The sequence below is a fragment of the Chroicocephalus ridibundus genome, chromosome 4 (assembly GCF_963924245.1).
Source record: "Chroicocephalus ridibundus chromosome 4, bChrRid1.1, whole genome shotgun sequence".
NCBI classification, from domain to species: domain Eukaryota; kingdom Metazoa; phylum Chordata; class Aves; order Charadriiformes; family Laridae; genus Chroicocephalus; species Chroicocephalus ridibundus.
In genome coordinates this window covers 12,402,827-12,424,193 of record NC_086287.1, presented here as the reverse complement: position 1 = coordinate 12,424,193, position 21,367 = coordinate 12,402,827, and the positions used below count along the sequence as shown (strand labels likewise).

The window sequence follows — 21,367 nt, the reverse complement described above, 5'->3', positions numbered from 1 at the left end:
AGAAACACAACCCTGTTACTGAAACAGTATTAATTTTCACTACACTGCATCCTGCTACACTCAAAAGTAAAACTGCAACTCTGAAACAGCAGAATTTGGAATGAATTAGGAATAAGTGAACCTTGAAACTACATTTGTGCTCCTCTATCCCCATAAGGTTATTTAACTGCAGAACTTTGAGCATACAGGACACCCACTTGAGAAACATCTACCTGAGAATAGACGTGAAGTGACGTTAAACCCTGCAGCCTCTGTAGGTCTGGCATCGATATTATTCTACAGATAAGAAAAGAAACACTTCCATAAATTGAAGTTTGTTCTGCATCATGACAGGGAAGGCCACACCATTAAGAACGTTTTTGGCAGCACCACCACGTCACTGCTTGCCACTGTTAGACAGAAGTTGCAGCTACATCAGAAGCTGCCAACCGGCTTGAGGTTGGGAGCTAAGTGTAGTCAGCGCTTTCCTTTCTCTCCTAATAGAATCCACAGAAGTATCCTGCTCTCCTGTTTACTGCCAGATATACCACATTTCTAAAATGCAGAGACAGTGTTTAAGCATCATGGAATTTTTGTTCGCAATTCCACAAGTTAAATGCCCGTTATGAATGTCATTTGGTTTACAGAAGCACAGTACCTTGATTTACCAGGCTGCACATCGTACAGCAAGATACTGAAGCATCTGAAGAAACTCACTGAGGGAATCAAACTTGCAAGTCTACAAGAGACCACCACTTCCAAGCGTAGGTTAGGAAGTTTGCCCTGCACAGCAAACTGCCAGCAAAACAAGAGCAGATGACCTGCTTCCCCAGTCATAGCACTTTAACATGCATAAATGCCAACTATCCTTCCTCCCCTTAAATCCTTCCTCCCCTTAAAACAAGCTGGGTTTTGACTTTTAATAGTTTTCTTGTGCTCCACTTTTTCATCTCCCAGGATGCAGAAAACAGTATGCAGTCTAAAGCCCTTCCAGCGCTGGCCAAACCAACTTTCAGTCAAGGAGATGCTATTCTTCTGCCGTTAGAAGTACACCACCATGCAACAGTTAAAGTCTGAATTATCAACAAGGAAAAAAAAAATTTCACTAGGGACAAGGTTCTAGGAAGTAAGGTATGTTGAGTATTTAATAATGACATTTTAAGCCTGTACAATGCAACATAATTAACTTTTGTTGGATTTTTTTGCCAAATTGATTTGAGAGACAGGCAGCTCATAGTCAGCGCCACTTGATTAAAAACATGCATGTGACCTGGGGAAAATTCAAAGTTAAAAAGCACATACTCACTGATAAAGCATACATTGGACCACAAGGCAAAGTCCTACCATTTCTTCAGCAGAATTTTTTAATTTTCCTCCTGTCACAGCAAATGCGTAGTGTCTAATCTTGTCTGTGACCTTATTTAGAAATAATTTGCATGTTAAGACAACTATTATAAATAGAACCTTAAGATGGTCCCGGGCTAAGTCAACTCCCACTGATGTTTCCTCCCATAAGTAAACTAGCTGTCAGTCAAAGCTTTTCTACTGGGAGACATTCAGAAACAAGTCAAGTATCACAATGTTTATTGATAGATACAAGTATATAAAATCAGGGCATGAACATGTCTTGATAAATTAAGTAGACTTAATTTCAGTACTATAATAGAGGGACCAATTCAAATTTCTCACCATGTCATGTTTCACACCCACAAAAAACACCTCTTCCAAAGGGCATTAAACCATCACTTCAGCTGATCAGTTTTTGTGCAAGTAAACTGTTTCTTTTAAAAAGACTTGTGCACTTGCCCAGGCTCAAGGATATTAAAACCTAGCACATAAAGCCCATTACTAGAGGTAGAAATACAGGCAATATACTATTACGGCAACAACCATCGATTACAGTTAAGGATTCTCTGTAACAACCAAATGGATAATCAAATATTGCAACAACTCAAGTATTACACTGAGCAAAGTGCATTTCTACAGTATTCAGTGTTGCTATTCAGTTTTCTAACTTAAAAACAGCCTATGATAACTGGCAGCAAAGAAGACCCTTGCAACAGACTGCTTCTGCTCGAGAACTTATGATGTAATTATTGCATGCTGCTAATACACTGTTACCTAAACATTAAGGATACTCTAAAATATTTTTATTGTAGACTATTAAGACATACTACAAAAACCTTTTGCAGAGGATATCCTATTGACATACTTCTGCTTTAAATATTGTGAAACATTACAGCGGAATGAATTTTCGCAGTGGTTAGGTCAAATGCAGTTACATCATAGCAACAGTATGTTTGCACAATTTAAGGCTTTGGCTGGTTCTTTAGTCAGCTTCTTCTTCAGATTCTTCTTCTTCAGCAGTTTCCAGCCAGGTTAGCCATTGGTTTACCTGCAGTTACATAAAATTGATTTAAGGCAGCAAGAATTATTTCCTGACTAGGTATTTCTACAAAACACTGTTTCCCTCCCCACCCCCAACTCATTTTAAAAATCTTTCAGCCACACGTTGCACTACCACGTATGTCTCCAATAAAGAAAAAAAAATTTAGTCTATCTTGCCTTACTCCTTCCTGGTGAAAAACGCCATGAAGTTTCTAGATATTAATCAGTCTTAACCACTGTTTCAAAGTGCTCTCAAGCACTCCAGCAGAGCAGGGGTCACAAAAGACAAACTCTCATACTAGCAAGTTTACCTGGAATAAAGCTTTGCCTTTCCCTGGAAACTCTTGAGTAATATCTTCTTTCCATGCCAAGAAGGCTTCTTCTTCAATGATCTCCATGTCATAGAAATGGACAAAGAAGCGCAGTAACATGCCTATGGAAGTAAATTTAAACTTTGTTAGCTTCATAACCTTCCAAACAGCTTACTTGACTAAGAAATGTAGTGACAAGTCTGAAAGTCATACACAGGACAGATGCAAGCAAACACAAGTTAAGTTTTAAGTTTTGGAGAGCATCTTGATGCACATACCTTTTGGGAAGTTATTGTTGTAGCAGTGCACCTGGAGTGCATATAAAGCACTCACTTGCAGATCAACATGGTCATGGAGGAACTTCTGCATTACTGGCTTGAAGGAAAGAAGCAGTTGTTTTTCCTGCTCTAGCTGCTCTTTCGATGGAGCAGATGAAGAATCCGATTCGTCACTAGGTGGGTTTACTTCACTAGAAATATACTGCAAGAAACTGGACAAAAAAAAAGGTTTAAGTTCTGTAAACTGATAAACAGCTAGATTTCATATTCTGTAACAGTAAGATAAGTACTCTTCAAGTTCTGTTTGCTAGCTATTACTAAAAATACCCTCCCTCCTGCTTGTATTGGCAGTTAAGCAAATGCGCAGTGGGTTAGTATTGTGGTTGACTATGCACCACAAAAATCCTAATTTTGCTTCTGTCTCAAACATTTTAGGAAAAAGAATACACAGGTCTAGACTTCTCTTTCCCAAGCAAAAGCAACACTTCACACTGATGCAAGCTTGTAGACTTGCTTTTGTTCTCAAATACAGCGGGTGTTTAATACAGGGGAGGTTCACTCAGAGCAGTTTATCTCCCTTGTATTCTGCACAGAGCCACACGTCAGCCTTTACAGAGTCAGTGACTTATTGGTAGCTAACAAAAACATGCGCCTAAACTACATCAAAATGGCATCTCACCTGGTCATCAATATATTCACAAATCCCTTATCTACATGAAGTTTGGGTGAAATGTTATCCTTAATCCACTTATAGATGGCTTGAGGGGATGGATCCGATTTTATTTGCTTTAACAGTTCCTTCTCCAGTTTCAGAAGTGGGAACAAGAAGCTAAGCCCCTTCCCTTCTAAGATCTCCAGCATGCGGTCCTTGTTCTGGTCAATTTCTGACAAGTAAATAAGAGAGACACACTTAAGTGTTGGTGCTAATCAAAGCCTACAATCAATGCATGGTTCATGGGTCTAACCCCCTCTTAAGAATCATGACAATTGATAGCATCAAAATAACCTTGTATGTTATTTTACTCTGGTGTAAAAAAAACTAAAAGAAAAAACATCTTGCACATACTAACATGAGGTGTCGTAAGAACTATGTGCTAACTCTTACCTGGTAACATTTTCTGCATATTCACTTTGCTTTGTTGGAACAATTCCGTTAGCCATTCACGATCTTGTAACTTAGCTAACTGTTGAAGGCAGAGCAGGAAGAGAGGGAAATGGGTGCCACTTTCCAGTGGTTGAGCCAGCTCGGAAATGCTCACCAGTTCTGAAATAATGGCACGGGCTGCAAACTGCGCTAAGTAGGATTTCACCAATGGGATGTCCACCTCCAGTTTGGGGCACTGGTCCAATACGTTCAGGAATGCCTAAGAAACAGTAAACGCAAGTTGAAATTCTGAAGTAATTTTTTTGTTGTCGTGTACAGCAATACTCTAACTACATAGAAGCCTCACATTTCTTTTCTGCACTGAGTAACTTGCTGAGAGGTTCCCCATTTCCAGTTACTGAAATCCTGTACCTACACTTTTTCCTTTCATCACTTATATCCCTCACAGGTTTGTATGTTATTTTTACCTCCTCAGATCAACAGGCCTTAAAAGTTGCACACTGCCTTTATGCAAGCTAAACATCACGAACAGCCAAGCAGCAAGGACTATGAGCCTATCAGACTGCAGTACCTGCATGAAGTTGTCACTTGTGGCTATTCCCTCCTGCTTGAGTAAGCTGATCAAAGTACTTGCTTTCTCTTTGTCTTCATCTGATCTATCTAGGGATTGAATGATTACTTTGCTCAACATCTCAGGAATGAAGTGTTTTGGAGCTCTCATTTCTCTCACAGTATTGACAGCATCATTAGCGTTTCCATTGTTCAGATACTCAGTCACAACAGCTTCCTAGAGGAAAAAATGAGTAAGAATCTAGAGTTAAACAAGCATTTGTTTTTGAAGAGCATGTACCAGGCTTCAGAAAGCACCATTAAATGCTTAACTTACAGTTTGTTTAAGTAGCTCTTCTTTAGAAGGAGGTGGTTTCTTGGTGGTCTTTGCAGGCTTTTCTTGTATAAGCGGTGGGTTTGTTTTAAGACCAAGTTGAGGAGGCTGAAAAAGACAGTATTGGGATTTGTTTCTTTGCATCTATATACATTTATATCAAGTTTAAGAACACTAAATACGTACAAAGGCAGATGACAGTCAAATTAGGTTTTCACATATTATTTTTGTATATTTTCTTCATTTTTATGTTTACCTGTCCCAAAGGTGGTGTCTGAGTGCGTGGTGGTTGAGCACTGGGAGGAATCATAGTTATCTGGGGCTGAAGCTTTGGCACTTGGTTTTTATTCATTAGGAAAGACTGAGCAGGTCTCAGGCTAATCTGTAAACAGATCAAGTCAGAAAAAAACTCAAACTGTTTCCAAGTATTCTGACCAAGAACACACAAGGACTCACATCAACTGATCCCACTGAAGCATGACTTTTCTGTTTTTACAATGTTAACACTCAAATACAGATTAAACCACACATGTACGCAAATTCCCCCAAAAGCACGACTCAATGAATCACAGCTTGCTGCAAGTTACTGATATTTAGTTCCACTGGTTATCAAGATCTGGAATTGCTCCTTTTAGATGCAGTATGTTAAAGACCCAAGAAGATACTTTGCATGTTTGCTGATTTATTTTATGGCCAAGATAAAACTCTACCAATTGCTCAGAAATCAGGATACAAGCCTGGTTAACACTCAAAATAACAATGCTGTTTTCCTTTGCATTTAACGTTTTGCCTATTAGCCACTTCTAAAAAAAAAATTTAGCCTGGTCCAGCACTTCAGGGTTTCTCAAGTTCAGGATTTTCTGAAGTTTTCAGTAAATGTATTGTTATCAATATGATGCATGGGAACTGATGTCAGAGTAGTGTTCTTGGGGAGGCGTGGGGGAAGGAAGGGACACCCCAAGAAATTGCCCTCATATCTCATTCTTGCTCATAGGACGCTGGATACCCTAAGGAAAGTGAGGGGTAAGGTGAAAGAGGAAGGGACAAAGGAGGAGGAGGAGAAGGAGAAAGAGTTCCAGCATTAGTCCTCATAATAACGCGTCTTGCTATAATCATTGGGCAATATTTAGAATAGGCTTTAAGTAATGTAGGCATGTAATGTACCTCATCTGCATTAAGCTGTCCTTTCTTAGAAAACCGAGGTGGCATATCCTTCGACTGTCCTTGTTGCTGGGATAAGAGTCCCTGATTCTGGTTATGGTAGAGCTGGCTTTGCCCCTATTTCAGAAAGGGAGATATAGAGAAAGAAGTGCAGATGATGGAGTGGCGTACATCATATGGTAAGTAGTACCAGAGGGACCAGAGGAACAAAGATTCTACTTGCCAGGAAGGGAGAAAGAAGGAGCAGGGGTGGTGGGAGAGTAGCATCTATCCCTAAAAACAGGGCTATCTTTTAAATAAAACACACCATTCTGACCCACCAAAGCCACATGCACCTTTTCTTGCAGTAAAAAAAAAAAGTGTATTCCTTGCATCTCTTGCACAATTTAAAAAGTGGTTTAGAATTTTTGTATCAGCTGAGCATCAGTTCTTATCAGATCAGATCAAGTCTTTTAACATAAGCAGACTATAATCCATAACATACGCATCTGTAGAAGGGCTTCTAAACATGCTGAAGTCGCCCTGTGAACAACATCTTCCTTACCTGACTTTTCAGAAAAGATTTGCCTAGTTCTCCAAACTGGGATTGAGCAGAAGGCATGAGGTGACCCCCATGGCCATTGAAAAGTTGGTTTGAACGATGGCGTCCCATGGTGGGTGAAAATCTATCCTGAATAACCCCTGGACCAGTACCAATTCCGCTACCTGCATTAAGGAGACAAAAGACAATTTTAGTTCTTGTTGAGTACAGTACAGCTACAGTCATTGCATCAGCCTTGCTGTTTCAGCGTACCTGGCATTTGTCCAAACATATCAGCAAGCCCTCCGAGTGGGTCCCTGTCAAGTTTCATCCTGGGTGGCATAAAGGGTCCCTCCAGAAAGAAGTCGCTTCTCATCCCTTGAGACATAGGAGCAGGAATAAAAACTCCCAGATCCTTTAAAACGGGAATTATAATTTTGGTCAGTTGGGAATAATAGTCCCTGGAAGAGTCAAGTTTTTAGCCCTGAACTATAGAAGTCCAACTGATTTTAACCTGTAACCCCATATAGCCACACACCAAGAACCACTCGTAAGTGCACAGCATTAGGTTTTGTGATGTGGAGTAAACAGCACTAACGATTCACGTTAAAACTCTTAAGCAAAAGCCCAGCACAAGACTTCACATGCAACACTTACTTTTACTGCATCTTGACGGATTTGATTGATAGTCTTTGGTCCATTGTCAAGAAAAGCTTTGCGAGGAACCCAGTTGTGTTCTCTCAACTCCACAGTATCCTTGGAACATAATGAATTATTAGGAAAACATTCAAGACAACTTTGCAAGACAAAGGAAGCGGTAAGACATTTTATCATCATACCTGCAGCAGGAAACGAATCCTTGCTGGCAATTCCTTACTTGACATCAAGGAGCGCATACGGGCAAAGTACTGATCCATTAAGGACTGGGGGAACAAAAGTGGTATTACAAGTGAGGGCTAATTTTATCAGCATCCTGAGTATCTTTTCAGGAAAGGTGACCATGTTCATGACATCTAAGATCGAGTAATAGAACAGACTGCCCCTTCCTGCCATCTCAGTCTCCTTGACAGCAGCAGAGCTTAAGGAAAGCTAATGCATCCAAGACACAGATGAAAACCTGCCAAAATTCTCATTACTATGACACCATTTCAAGTCTACATTCAGAACTCCTAAGTCAAGGTCCAAAACATATCTGTTATATCACTCAGTTGTGGTCAGAACAGTTCCTGACCACACCTTTTCAAGCATCAGTTAAAGAAACATTCTTACTTTTATTACTTCCCAATGACCCTACCTGCATTCTGGAAAGACATGTAAAATCATTTAAAGAACTGGCTCCTTTTGCTATTAAGGGATTTGATGCAGGAGCAGTTGTTGTCACTCTTGTTCTCAAAGTCAGACCTCAGTTTTGTACTTGTGAATAGAACATTGAATACAGAAGGTTTGGGCAATTTAAGTCTTAGCCATAGAATTAAACTAGTTGACTAATGACTGCAGTGGATATGCACATACCTTGGCTTTTGCATGGTCTAATCTAGGTCCCACTGTCCTCATTATCTGACAGAGGCACTCCAAATCCTCCCCCATATCTTTGAGTTGGACTCTCTTCTTCTTTTCCAAAAGCTGAAATATTAAAGGGGAATTGGGCATTTCAATATAATATAAGTGATATTAGTAAATGACAACTTTGTACACAGGGACATGCAGAAACATTTCATCTTGTTCTGAAGACAAGCGGACTTGAAAATTAGGTTTTAAGAATTGCTAATTGAAATACTTATTACTCATAAGCTCATGTACTTTGAAGTACCTGTGATACTTCTGTCTAGGCCAAACTACATCTTCACTTGGGTAACAATTCCCATGGCTTTGAATCAAGCCAGTTTTACTTTTTAATCACACCAGAAGACTGTTTATTTCAAACAGCAGGGGGTAGATAATTGACAGAAACATTTTTGTGGTATTTTATGTTCCAAGATTCCCAAAGCAGCAAACACATTTTCATTTTTTAGTTTAGAAGTCCTATTTTGCTCTTAGCCCCCACCCAATCTGAATACTCACTGTTTTGATGCACTTATGAAGGATAGATTCATGAATAAGATCAAGCTTGCCAAGTTCTCCAATGAATTTGATGTTCCCCAGCATCTTGATCTTGGCAATGGCTCTCTGTTCCTCCTCCTCAGGGAGGAGGGGACCATCATGCTTATCATAGACTGGAAAACAAAGAAGCCAGTTTAACAAGGCTGTAGAAAAAGAAGATAAATAAATTGTGTATTAAAAAGGTTTTAAAGCTTACTATCAACATTTCTGGTTCGGTTCTCAAATTCATCTTGAAGTTTAGATATTAAGAGGCGTCTGAATGTCTAAGAAAAGAGAAGAAAGAAAACAATTAAGCAAATCAGAGCAACTATACATACTAGCAAAATTTACATTCCAGATCAAGAGATATACACTCACTGTGCTTTGCTTCTGTCCTGGATGACTCTCTGCTGATGGGCCATCAAAGTTGGGTGCATCTTCTGCCAGTCGCAGACATAGTTGAGCATACAGTGAGCTATACTTGGGCTCTTCAAGGGCTTTGTCTACGATCTAAATAAATTTAGAGTAAGGATGCACTCTTTATTAGGGAAGTTAGTTGCAAGAGACACAATGGAATATCATCACTCTTATGTGATCTAGGAACATCTATTTTCCACTATTTCATCAGACATACAGAAATAATGGATATTGTTTTTACATTGGTCTTAATGCTGAAGCAAAGGAAAAAAGCTATTCTATGGAATCATAGAATTGTCTAGGTTGAAAGGGACCATTAACCTAAAACTGCCAAAACGACCGCTATATCATGTCCCTAAGCACCATGTCTACCCATCTTTTAAAAATACTTCCAGGGATGGCAATACCCCATCTTGCTCTAAGTGCCTTTCACGTAGTTCTAGAGAGTGATAAGGTCTCCCTTCAGCCTCCTCTTCTACAGGCTAAACAACTGCAGTTCCCCCATCCACAACTGCAGTTCCCCCATCCACAACTGCAGTTCCCCCATCCACAACTGCAGTTCCCCCATCCACAACTGCAGTTCCCCCATCCACAACTGCAGTTCCCCCATCCACAACTGCAGTTCCCCCATCCACAACTGCAGTTCCCCCATCCACAACTGCAGTTCCCCCATCCACAACTGCAGTTCCCCCATCCACAACTGCAGTTCCCCCATCCACAACTGCAGTTCCCCCATCCACAACTGCAGTTCCCCCATCCACAACTGCAGTTCCCCCATCCACAACTGCAGTTCCCCCATCCACAACTGCAGTTCCCCCATCCACAACTGCAGTTCCCCCATCCACAACTGCAGTTCCCCCATCCACTCATCCTAAGACTTGCTCTCCAAACCCCTCACAGCAGCTTTGTTGCCCTTTGCTGGACACGCTCCAGCACCTCAATGCCTCTCCTGTAGCGAGAGGCCCAAAACTGGATACAGCACTCGAGGTGTGGCCTCACCAGTGCCAAGTACAGAGCGATGATTACTTCCCTAGCCCTACTGGCAACACTACTACTGATACAGGCCAGGATGCTGTTGCCACCTGGGCACGTTGCTGGCTCCTATTCAGCCAGCTGTTGACCAATACCCCCAGGTCCTTTTCTGCCAGGCAGCTTTCCAGCCACCCTATGCTACCAAAGAGCTTCTGTAATCCTTAGCCAACGAATAGGACAAATCTGAAGTTCATCATCAGAACATCAAAGTTAGTATCACCAATCTGATCTCAGATTGAACAAAGTGACATAGTTAAATTGGTGCAACAAGAGGTCACCTGTGGTGTATTCTCCAAGATCATTAGGCTTCTTCATCAGGAAAACAGGAACAGGAGGGTCAGAGAAGCAGGACTGCTAACTAGCATCTTTGATTATTAAAGAAAACGAACAAAAGACCCCCCTGTTCATGCCTACGAATTCTTGAAGACTTCTAGAACAGGAAGTTAGAGCACTAACTCTACTTCAGAGCAGGAATGGTATTTCTGTATGTTTGAATTATCAAATACCACATTAGCCACATTACTTCTGTATCCCATCAAAACCAGCCAGTATCTTTATTTTTAACATGCAAGAAAACTGTAGCTAAAAGAAATACAGCCAGCTTACCAGCAGTATGACCCCTTTTAGGATGAGCTTAGATTCTACACCCACATTGAGGAGCTCAAGGCATAGCTTGTCAAACTTTTCAGGAGTAAGCTTATTTAGTATGCTAAAGAGAAAGAAACAACAACAAAAATCCAGATTACAGATATTACAAGCAAGCTACAAATAGTTTTAGACCAAGTTTACCTTTATTTCTTAAGACTATTAAAGAAAAATCGAAAAATGCAATCTTCCATTCAACTGTTTTTTGAGAGATCTTTATAATTTTAAGCATTATTGAAAAAACAAATCCTCTCAAGAATTACTTCAAGTTTTTGCTGCTGCTGGTATTATCAGTTTCTGCCTCCTTCCCTCCAAAGGGTACTGCATGCTGACACCCACCATCCCCCGAACTCAAGACCCACATGTCTTCCTTTCCTCCAGCCCATTTATTAGAGATGTATATTGCTAAAAAAAACAGTAAAGAAAGAAAACAATCTTAAAAAGAACTTACCCTCTTACTTTCCTGAAGATTGCATCATGTCGTTCTTTGTCGTTTGCGGAGTCGTCATCTCGTCTAGTGCTTCGTGAAGGAATCCATTTCTGAGCGTTTTGCCCTGGGGTTTTCCCCAGGAACTCGCTGTAAAAATTTTAATATGATTGTTAAACAGAAACAATTAATTTCAAGAACTGCCCTTTTAACCTTCCAGTATTGCCTTACTTAGGCTAATTCTGTTACTAGCTTTAAGAGCATGCACCTACCCCTACGAACACTGCAACATCTGTTGTATAGTAAAGTATTCATTCACTCAGCAATAATGAAAAAGGACACCCAAGAAAACCCTCTGGACCTTTTAAGTGAAATGCACGAAAAAGTCTGTGCACCTCCTATCACTTATGACACGCTTTCAAGAGATTATATGCTATCCTGCCACAGACTGGAAGATGTTAAAATGTCATGAAGTCAGTAAACATTTCTTGTGCAACTTCAAAGATACTCTATTTTCAACTCAGTATTCACCATCAAGCATTCTCTGCCTTTAAAATCATGTCAAATCGAAGAGCAAGATGGCATACCTGTTGCTGGCAGTCTTGGGATAGTGCTGAGGTGCACCCCTACCACCTCCTCCGCCTGAAGAAGCACTGTTAAAAACAACCATGTAATCTTGTGTGAGTTCAAAATCCAAATGCTTTCAATTACATGTCAGTTTTTAAGTTCTCCTCAAAGGACAGTTTCCACTGCTAAGTGTTCACCAAACTAAGTGTTCACCAAACAAAAAGCATTGGTACCTGAAACGAGAAGCACCCCCTTCTGCAATCGCACTCTCCACTTTGGCGGCTTGACAACGAAGAATCTTCAAAAGAATAAAATTAAATTGACGGGGTGGGGAAAAACAAAACCTAGAAAGACAAATTAAGTATTCATATTATAGTTGTTATACTGTCAGCCATAGTATCTAACTTATAATAAACGCACAAATGTTTGTTAGGAGAAAGGAAACCTTCAAACACTAAACTTCATAAAAGCTAAGAAAACTCTTACTTATATACAATACTCGGGATACCCACAGAAAGGCAAGTTTCATCATTATAACCATGGGGTGAGAAAGGACAGATAAGGGAATCATGCACTGAGAAAGTAAGAGCCTCGAATTTACCATGTCAACCCCCCAGAAACACTTGTAGAAAAAAAAAAGGGGTTTTTTTCTGCTAGTACAGCATAATTAAATAAATCCTTTACTGATACGCTTTACAAACTATGATTAATTATGTCAAGACAAAGTAGTCAAGTTTCAAAGTGGGAAGTAACAAACCACAGAACACACACTTAACATAGTTAGAGGGATGTACTCTACATCCAAGTCTAAATGGCCAATCAAGCTATTTAATAATGGGGAAAAAAATATCGCCCCTCCACACCTCAAATTTTAACTTGCAAGACAGCAGCAGGAAGAAAATTTTCACTGCACTGCTCACGTAGCAGAAAGCTAGTCGCGGGGGCAGAAATGCTTGGGGAGTATGTTAAAAAACACCAACCACACCAACCACCCACACAGGCATTTTAAGGCTCCATCACAGATTTGCTCCGAGACATTACAGTACCGAGTACAGAGTCACCTCCTCGGAAAGCCGGCCTGAGAAAGCCCAACAGAACGCACCCTGACGGGGCGAAGGCGACGGCTATTACCCCCGCGCCCCGGCGGATCCTCCGCACCCCGCCGGCGCCAGCGCGGACACGAGGAAGGGCTCCCAACATGGCGGCCGCCGCCGCCGAACAAAAGGGCTGCGGGAGCAGGAGGGGCGCCCCCCGCAGGAGGCAGTCGCTACCCTGCCGCATGGAGCTGGCGGCTCCGGCCGCACCAAGCCGCCTCCCCTTCCCCCACCGGGCGCCGCCCGTTTCCAGGCTCAGGCGCTGCCAGGAGCCCGGCCGGCTCTTTGTTCTCTGCGAGGGAGACGAGCGGGTTCCGCTCCTTCGCCGCCGGCGGAAAACGGCGCCCTCCGCCCCGGAGGAGGTCGGTAATCTCCCCATCACCACCCCCGCTCGAGCGGCGCCTCTCGCCACCGAAGCCTGAGCGGGAAAGACGGGCGAGGCGAGGCTGCTGCCGACAGAGACGGCTTCTCAGCAGTCCGGTCCCCTTTCCACGAGGAACAGTCAGGAGAGTAAAAAACAATAAAAAAAAAAACAAACCAAAAAATCCTCTCGCCACCGACTCTCGAGAACAAACAACTTCCCCCTCACCGCTCCCTAACAATGCGGATCCTGCAAATCCTAAGACCGCAGCCCGGTACGCGTACTAGAGGCGACTCCCCGCCAAGGGCAAACCTCCGGGGCAGCCGGGGCCCTCAGAGACCGCGTCTGGAGACGAGGATCCTGCAGCCGGTCTGATCTCCCTGAAGGGCAGAGCTAAGAACCGGCACCCCTCGACCCCATCTCTCTCGCTGTAAATGTGCGTCTCTAACCTCAAACGCTTCTGCTCAGATTCCCCTCCCCGCCTAGCGGGGGCTGCCGATCTCCTCTACCCCTTCGCTTAGCATCCGCAGTGATCCGAAAGCAGACAGGAGAACCGGCCATCGACCCGAGCCGCCATTTTGTGCGGAAGACAGCGAGAAGAAGCCGACGAGAAAATGGCGGCCGCTTCGGGCAGCCGCCATTTTAAGCGGCGGCCGCAGCAGTACCCGCTCCTTCCCGGCCCCAGATCACCATCCCGCCAATCCCGCGTTTCTCACCTTCCCTAAGGCCTTGTCAGCTTCCCCGGGTCCCGGCGGCTACCAAGGGCAGGGGAAAAGGCAAGAGAAGGGGGGGGAGGGGAAGGGAGCCGGGGACCGGGGCTGGGGGGGGGAAGGGGGGAGCGCGCGAGACAGGGCGAGCCTCCGAGTCACCACAGCCGGAGCAGCCACGGTCCAACGCGTCCCTCCGCCACCTCCATAGAGAGCCGACCCGCTGCCGCGTCTAAGGCGCACTGAGCCAGCCCCACTAACTTTATTACCCTTCACGCAACCTACCCCACCTCCCTTCGTCAGCCGCCAATCGCCGCGGAGGGCTCCGCCCGTCTTGCCAATCACAAGCGAGAAAGGGGGTGGCCTCAACGGCGAAGTGGGCGGAGGAGGGAGGAAGTTTGGTTGAACTGTGCCATCGCCGCAGTGCAGCATCGGTATTCGCGAAAGCCGTTACGCCACATGGTTGGCGGTAGTACTGAGGAGGGAAAGGAAACTTGCGCAAGTGGCGTACTCGGTTAATGGCGGCGGCTTGGCTGCCTCCTTCCTCCGCTGTGTGCTCCTGTGCTTCAACCACCACGGAGCATCACTTCTAGAGGCCTAGAGTGTGAGTTACAGTTGATTCTGTCACGTTCACAGAAAGGTAGTTTAATATATGTATTCTCGTAAGTTTTTTTTTGCTTGGTTTTGTGTTTTTTTTTTTTTTTTAATTATTTAATAAATTTATTTAAGCCTAGGTTTCCCTTCAGTCAGACCACGTTTCAGTTTTTGTTGAGGTAAAAAATCAGCTGATTATGGACTGTAGTCCTGAGCTTGCAATCAGATCTGAAGGAGGAGACTTGCCATTTGAGCTCCAAGAGCCTTGTCTGTATGGATCCAGTTTCAGGATTGCTTTCTGGGTTTGGAAACTATTTCTATTGCAGCATGTGCTTTTAGCTATTAACTGGCTTGTCCGTGGCAGGGCGTCCTGCAGGCGATCCATGGACAACCAGGATTCCTGAGAGACATTTTAACGTATTTAGCATGCTAAGCACACAGCTGGTGGGGTTTTCTTGCTGCTGCTCAGTTAAACAAAACAAAGATGGCCAGGCTTTGAGCTGTAGGTGGAAGTTTGAGTCATGAGAGACTTACCAGTGTGAGGTTTTATCCTGTAACAGTCGGGTCACAGTCCCAGATTGTCACTGAGGTAGCAGCTACTTGGACGTTCCAAAGATTCGAAGTTATTTGCCCGAGATGGGGCAGAACAGAAAACAAGAGCTAAATAAACCTGACAACAAACTCCACAAACATCCACATCTGCTTTGTTCACACATACGCCTTCCACTTTCGGTTTGTATGACTCACCCTTCAGATGACTGGGAGAAAGCGATACATGTAACAACTCTTGAACCGTATAGACGGCAAGTCCAAACAAATGATCTTGCAGAACTTCCAGTTTCACAGAGCCAACCTCATTCCTAATGCTTTCAACACAGTGTGCTGCCATGTCCCAAGGGTTATATAAGGCCTAAAGGGTGCCGTCACACAGGAGTTCTTGTGTCGCATCTTATCTGGGATGAAGTTTGTTCAAGACAGCTTTCCCCATCTCATACCCATAAGCCTTAAGGACAGTTTACCTATCAGACTGTGTTTCGGAAAATCTTGAATAAACTACCTGAAAGTAAGTTTTGAGCACATACGTGTTGCATAAGGGTGAGCGTAACTGTGACAAATACTTGTCATACCAGAATTTTTATATAATGACACTTCCCTGCATTTATCAATATTCATATTACTGCAAGAGCTTGGACCTCACATGTGAATCTGCAAAAACAGATTTCTGTGCAGAACTCTCTTGAAATCCATGGAATCCAGTTTGAAAGAAGGAGTCAATGGGCAGAGAAGCAACAGCAAAGCCAACAAGATTTAAAACAGTATTAAACCCACTTAATATTATTGAAATAAACATTCTCAGAGTAAAAAGGGTAATAAAAATACTTGCAAATCTTAAAAACTGAAGTGAAAGCAAAGATTTTGTTTTGCATTGAATGACAGAAGATTCTCATGCAGTGTTTCCAGCATAAGCATTCCAACACTGTTTAGGGCAGAGACCGCACAAGTGAAAATTAAGTAGAATTTATCTTTTTTTTTTTTTTTTTGGGGGGGGGGGCATGGGGTTGGGAAGGAAGGGGAGAAGAGAATGGGAAACCTGCAAAACATGGTGGGTATATATTGACAGACTAAAGTATCACCCTTTTTGTTTATTTTAAAAGATACTATAAAATACTTATTACCATAACAACAGAAAAAAAATCCAACATTTAGTTGGTAAGAGAATAGCAGCAAATGATCATTGTTTTCTTAAAACTGTGATTGGTTTTGGGGGACTCAGTCCTGCATTATATTAAGACCAGCAGGATATATGCTATTCCGTAGCTCACACTGATTTTGGCAGGTGGGAACCTAAGAAGTTACTGCGCTTGGCTGCTCATAGCTTTCCCTCACATCTGTGCCACACTTTGTCAGCCTCATAGACCAGCTGCACTAGTACAATTGATGAAGGCAATGAACTGTAGTACAGAGGACAAAAAAGACTGTGAAATGCCTTCTATTTTATACATCTCACCTACTTCTTAAATTCCATAAACTAATGTGGAAGACACCATTATTCATGTCTGAGAATGTATCGGCCCAATTGTTTATATCATTATTCAGCAACAAATTTGCCTAAAGATTTTTTTTTCAATTTGTCCCCTTGACTTCACCAAAAAAAAACAATAATCAGCAAATGGAATTTAATAGCTATCAGTTTCAGTATCACCTTGCACTCATCAGTCACCTTACTGCATTGTCCAGACTCCCCCTCTCCCCGCTTTGTATTTTCCCCCCTCTCTCTCTTCCACTTGCCCTGAACACCAGTGATGCTTTAATTCAAATAGGCTGTTTTACAACTGACATAGTGGTAGTTCTGGATTTGTTTCTGCAAGTCTGAACTTGCAGAATCTATGCATAATTCCAATTTGAGTGCACTGCCACTGGAGGAGAAGGGTTGTCTGTAAAGTGTCATGAGGAACCTGCTGTGTTGCAGACTGTGGCACAGAAACAGGAGCTGCTGGCACAGATGCAGCATCTGGCTGAGAGGAATACCTCTTGCTGCACATATGGCATAGCTCAGAGCCTGGACTGGCTGCTGTCGTCTACCAAAACAACCCACAAAATGTGGGAAAGGAGCTATGCAGAACTGTGAGTTTTTCCCTTACTATTGCCAAGCTGGAATCACCGTGACTTACCCTGTGTAGTAGGTTGCACTGCAGTGATTACAGAGCTGAGCCCTGCTGGGTGGAGATTCCAGACAGAGTGCTGATGACAGGGTAGCTGTAGCAGTGTGGTACTATACCATCTCCAGTAAATACTGCATCTCATCACTGTACTGGTTGTGGATCTGGCTAGGTTGGGTTTTATGCAGAGTGGCCCATTAAAGTTATAAAGACATGCATATAATATGAACAAAAACATCCATGTAGAAAATTACTGCAGAGTAAGTAATTCACTGAAAATTCACACCCTAGTTTACTCCATGCTAATTTCTCCAGCATAATCACCTCCTGCACCTTCTTACTTTCCAATCGTTTTTTTTTTTGCCTGCCTTTTCAAGTGAGCTTCATTTTTCTCCAGAGCCATGTATATATAGTTGCTGACCCACCCCATGAATGAAGCAGCTGGCACAAACATTTAAGCAAATGTACTCATACTGTTTATCCTGTGATAGAAGCCTGTCTCAAGGAGATCTGTACTATAAAAAAGGGGCCTGGGGGAAAAAATCCCCGACAAAACCCAAACACCTATATTTTTCATTTAAACATTTTTTTGGCACTTCTACTGAAGCAGAACGCTCTTACTGTCAAACTCATTTTTGCTGTGCAGATGCACTATTATAAGAATTGTTTGCATTGTCTTTTGGAAAAATGCGCTAATATATTGGTTATGTGCTTAATGTGTAAAATATAGCATGGATGGTGTGAAAGCATTGCAGAAAGCTTTGTGATTTTTATCTACAGGATATTAATTGGCAGAATATATACTGGTATTAAACTTCTGAATATCTGTAGAGATGACTTTTAGTGAGGCTGATTTAACAGTCCTCACTGAGGCAAGAGCATTCCAACCCTTCTAAACAGTGGTGGGCTTCTAGTCACCTGGGAGCCCACTTCTCTTTTCCCTTTCTTTGGAAAATTCTTTGCAGTAGATTTCAGTGAGTCTTACATCTAATAAACCCAATGATTTTGCTTTCATCCAGTTGTCTTCTGAAATGCTGTTCCCTATACCTTAGCTCAGCTCCTGGATTTCCTGCTGCTCAGAACCAGTCCTTTGTACTTTTTTGAGATACATTTAAAAAAATAATTAATAATTTCCTTATTCTCTATTTAAGACCCTGAAGACTTGCTAGATTCTTAAGTATAACAATTAGTCTGGCAGTTACAATTGCATAGGACTATTACAGTGGTTCTTTGTCAGAAATATGGGAGGTATTTGGGGTGTGACTTTATCGTTATCCAGTGAAAACTGCCTGGAATACTCAAGTGTCAGAGATACTGATACTTAATCAGGGAATATTTATACAGACAACTAAGGAAAGTGAGGCAGTGCCCATAACAGTACAGCTTGCTTTGCTTTCAGAGTCCTGTTTAGAACAGTGAATATTTTTAGCTGATATAATTGTACTAATGCATAATCATCATAACTTTCAAAGAGGAGGATTGCATGTGTATTCCCAGAATGGTTTAAGAAAAAAACCAAACAACCAAACCCCAAACCCCAAACCCAACAGTGATTCTTTTCTCAGCAGGTCTAGTTCAATGAAAGCTGTAAGCTGCAAAATTTTTACGTTGTCTAGTCTTCTAAAATGACAGATTTGTTCATATTCTTTAGCATCAGCAGAGTGAGTGTGCAGTACTGCAGTGTTCTGTTTCTGACATTGGTTAGCACCAGCTTTACAATAAAGTAAGAAAGCTTTAAAATTTATCATTTTCATTATTTGCCAAGAGAAGAGCTTTTCTTTTTCCCAACCAGTGCCAGTTCATGTTTGAATTACCTTGAAGCATGTCTATAATTTATAATTTTTATAGTTACTAGTATTTCAATTTTTATATGTTAATGTCTAATTTTGACAGCTTTTAGGCCTCTCCAATATCATGTCTTAGTGAGTTCTGTGGTTCAATTGTATGGTGTTTAAGAAGTAATAATCCTGTATCAGTTTTAAAATGTATTGGCTTGATTCCATTGTAACCTGCCTGTTTAAGAGGTTTTGTGGCAGTCATCTTCTATATGAAATACTTACCATATTCATAAACACCTACTGGAACTGAACATTAATTACAGTTGATTGAGTTGGAAGAGCATTGGAATATCCTATAGCTGCATTGCATTACTCTTATATTTATAAAAATATATTATTGATGAACTCATAAGCATGGATAGGAAATTACTTACTATTATTAAAGTGCTGCGTCACAATAGGAATACAGCACAGAACATTTATGTACTTTTAGCTGCTTGTAGAAAAGGGCTTTTGTTGGATGTAGTAGCGTGTCTTCTTACAATTTAAGGTAATATTCCCATATAATAGTTATCAATGGTTGCTGTTAATACAGTTTCTATTAATGGCAAAGGATAGCATTAATACTCTGTTAGGTTTCTGTAAGACCAGATTTTCTCTTGTTTAGGGATCAAAGATCCACTTGAGCTATAAAAAGGGTGAGGAAAAGCTACTTAGCATTTTCAGTCATCAAGAGAAAGCAAAAATACAGGGAAATTAGGCAAATAGTTATAAATCCAGGTTAACCTTTTGGAAGTCAGTGAAGTCCTCCTGTTTTCCCTTGTTAACTGAGTGAAAAGTTCAAAACCTTTCCTTAATATAAAAAGATGATTACTTGTACGTATGAGCATGTTATTACAAACCTGTATTTTTAAATCGGTTTAAGAACATTAGACCATTACATTACAATAAACAGCATTTCCATTGTTTGACCTATGGTTCCCTTTATTAAATCCACTCTGCTTACAGTGTGTTAAAATAGTTTTGCATTTCTGTAGAGTATTTTTATATTGGCATTCTTTATTCCTTAATCCATTTAAAGCAAGTGCAGCTTCTCATTGAAATTATGTGATTTTTTCCTATTTTAGTGAAATTAGTTTGGTTTCTAAAGAAATTGCGTAAAGGAGCCTTTTTCCCATTTGTACCTAATTGTTGCTTATACCTACTTTGGACAGAGAGATGGGAGAAGAGAACCAAACCCACTATCAGAATATGACCTAAATCAGGCCAAACATCTGAAGACTCTCAGATGGTAAAAAAAAAAAAAGCTGGATCTGACTCTGAAGCTAGCTTTTATTAGCCAGTGGGTATTTCTGGCCCCATGTGGCATGATTTTGTCTAACAGTAGAACTTAAGCAGGTCCAGAGGAGGGCCACAGAAATGCTCAGAGGGCTGGAGCACCTCTCCTGTGAGGACAGGCTGAGAGAGTTGGGGTTGTTCAGCCTGGAGAAGAGAAGGCTCCAGGGAGACCTTATAGCAGCCTTCCAGTACTTAAAGGCGACTTATAAGAAAGATGGGTACAGACTTTTTAGCAGGGCCTGCAGCGATAGGCCAAGGGGTAATGGTTTTAAACGAAAAGAGGGTAGATTCAGACTAGATATAAGTAAGAAATGTTTTAGCATGAGGGTGGTGAAATACTGGAACAGGTTGCCCGGAGCCCATCCCTGGAAACATTCAAGGTCAGGTTGGGCAGGGCTCTGAGCAACCTGATCTAGTTGAAGATGCCAATTGAAGATGCAGCTCATTGCAGGGGAGTTGGACTAGATGACCTTTAAAGGTCCCTTCCAACCCAAACTATTCTATGATACTATGAAAATGTTACATGCGTTCTGTGGACTGAAAATATTTAATTCTCTGGGGCAATACAAGCCATTTCAGCACCATGGAATTATTTCGCATTAGCCAGCTTCATATGTTTAGTGACTTTAGGAAATGAATAATCATTATCAAAAGGTAAAAAGGACTTCAGAGATATATTTGAATAACATGATCCCAATTCTCTGGATTCTCTCTTGTGCAATTTTGAGTAAGAATGGAAGGTCTGAAAAGAAAAGAATATGAAAATTTAGTTCTTTTGCAAGTTCTGAGCTAGTATGGCCTTGCCACCTGGCAACAGTCTCACATGCAGCTGTGGGAATAGCAGGAGTTGCTATTTTATGGTTGGTGAGCAATCTCAGGAAGGGTTACAAGGTGAATGGGGGGTGAGGGTAAGCTGTATGTATGCTTATTGTAAATACCTGTAATCAAAAGAATATCCAACTGGGACATTTTTTCCTGGATTTCCTTGGTAAAAAAGAAGTGGTTTTGTTTCTATTTTTGGGGGGTTGGTGTGGTTTTGGTTG

At 41.7% G+C, this 21,367-nt stretch overlaps 1 protein-coding gene, 1 long non-coding RNA gene and 1 other non-coding gene across 3 annotated transcripts in view; 1 reads left to right on the top strand and 2 right to left on the bottom strand.

Annotated features, from left to right (window-relative positions):
• Positions 1-1,096: 1,096 nt before the first annotated feature.
• On the bottom strand, positions 1,097-12,992 carry EIF4G2 (eukaryotic translation initiation factor 4 gamma 2). The gene is made up of 22 exons (XM_063331699.1): positions 12,895-12,992; positions 12,026-12,136; positions 11,813-11,878; positions 11,250-11,375; positions 10,760-10,862; positions 9,083-9,214; positions 8,922-8,988; positions 8,687-8,838; positions 8,138-8,248; positions 7,465-7,548; positions 7,283-7,381; positions 6,899-7,040; positions 6,650-6,810; positions 6,109-6,222; positions 5,201-5,326; positions 4,948-5,052; positions 4,633-4,848; positions 4,062-4,320; positions 3,636-3,840; positions 2,957-3,168; positions 2,679-2,800; positions 1,097-2,374 (listed from the first exon to the last, which is right to left on the bottom strand). The coding sequence occupies exons 1-22, from the start codon at positions 12,990-12,992 to the stop codon at positions 2,309-2,311; spliced, it is 2,877 nt and encodes a 958-aa protein (XP_063187769.1). The 3' UTR covers positions 1,097-2,308.
• On the bottom strand, positions 5,910-6,067 carry LOC134515735 (small nucleolar RNA SNORD97). The gene has a single exon (XR_010071102.1). It is a non-coding gene; the product is annotated as a small nucleolar RNA SNORD97 (small nucleolar RNA).
• A 1,481-nt stretch (positions 12,993-14,473) lies between the features above and the next one.
• The window catches only part of LOC134515450 (uncharacterized), a 101,711-nt gene continuing 94,817 nt past the window's right edge, over positions 14,474-21,367 (top strand). Inside the window, exon 1 of the long non-coding RNA XR_010071016.1 lies at positions 14,474-14,558. This is a non-coding gene — a long non-coding RNA (uncharacterized LOC134515450). The remainder of the gene's footprint in view (positions 14,559-21,367) is intronic.

Excerpts from the sequence above, each read along its gene's own strand:
- EIF4G2 (XM_063331699.1), bottom strand. The coding sequence starts at position 12,992 with ATGTTGGGAGCCCTTCCTCGTGTCCGCGCTGGCGCCGGCGGGGTGCGG. Across the intron at positions 7,549-8,137 it reads TAGACCATGCAAAAGCCAAG|TCCTTAATGGATCAGTACTT; the intron begins GTATGTGCATAT and ends TTGTTCCCCCAG. Across the intron at positions 5,053-5,200 it reads AGACACCACCTTTGGGACAG|CCTCCTCAACTTGGTCTTAA; the intron begins GTAAACATAAAA and ends TGTCTTTTTCAG.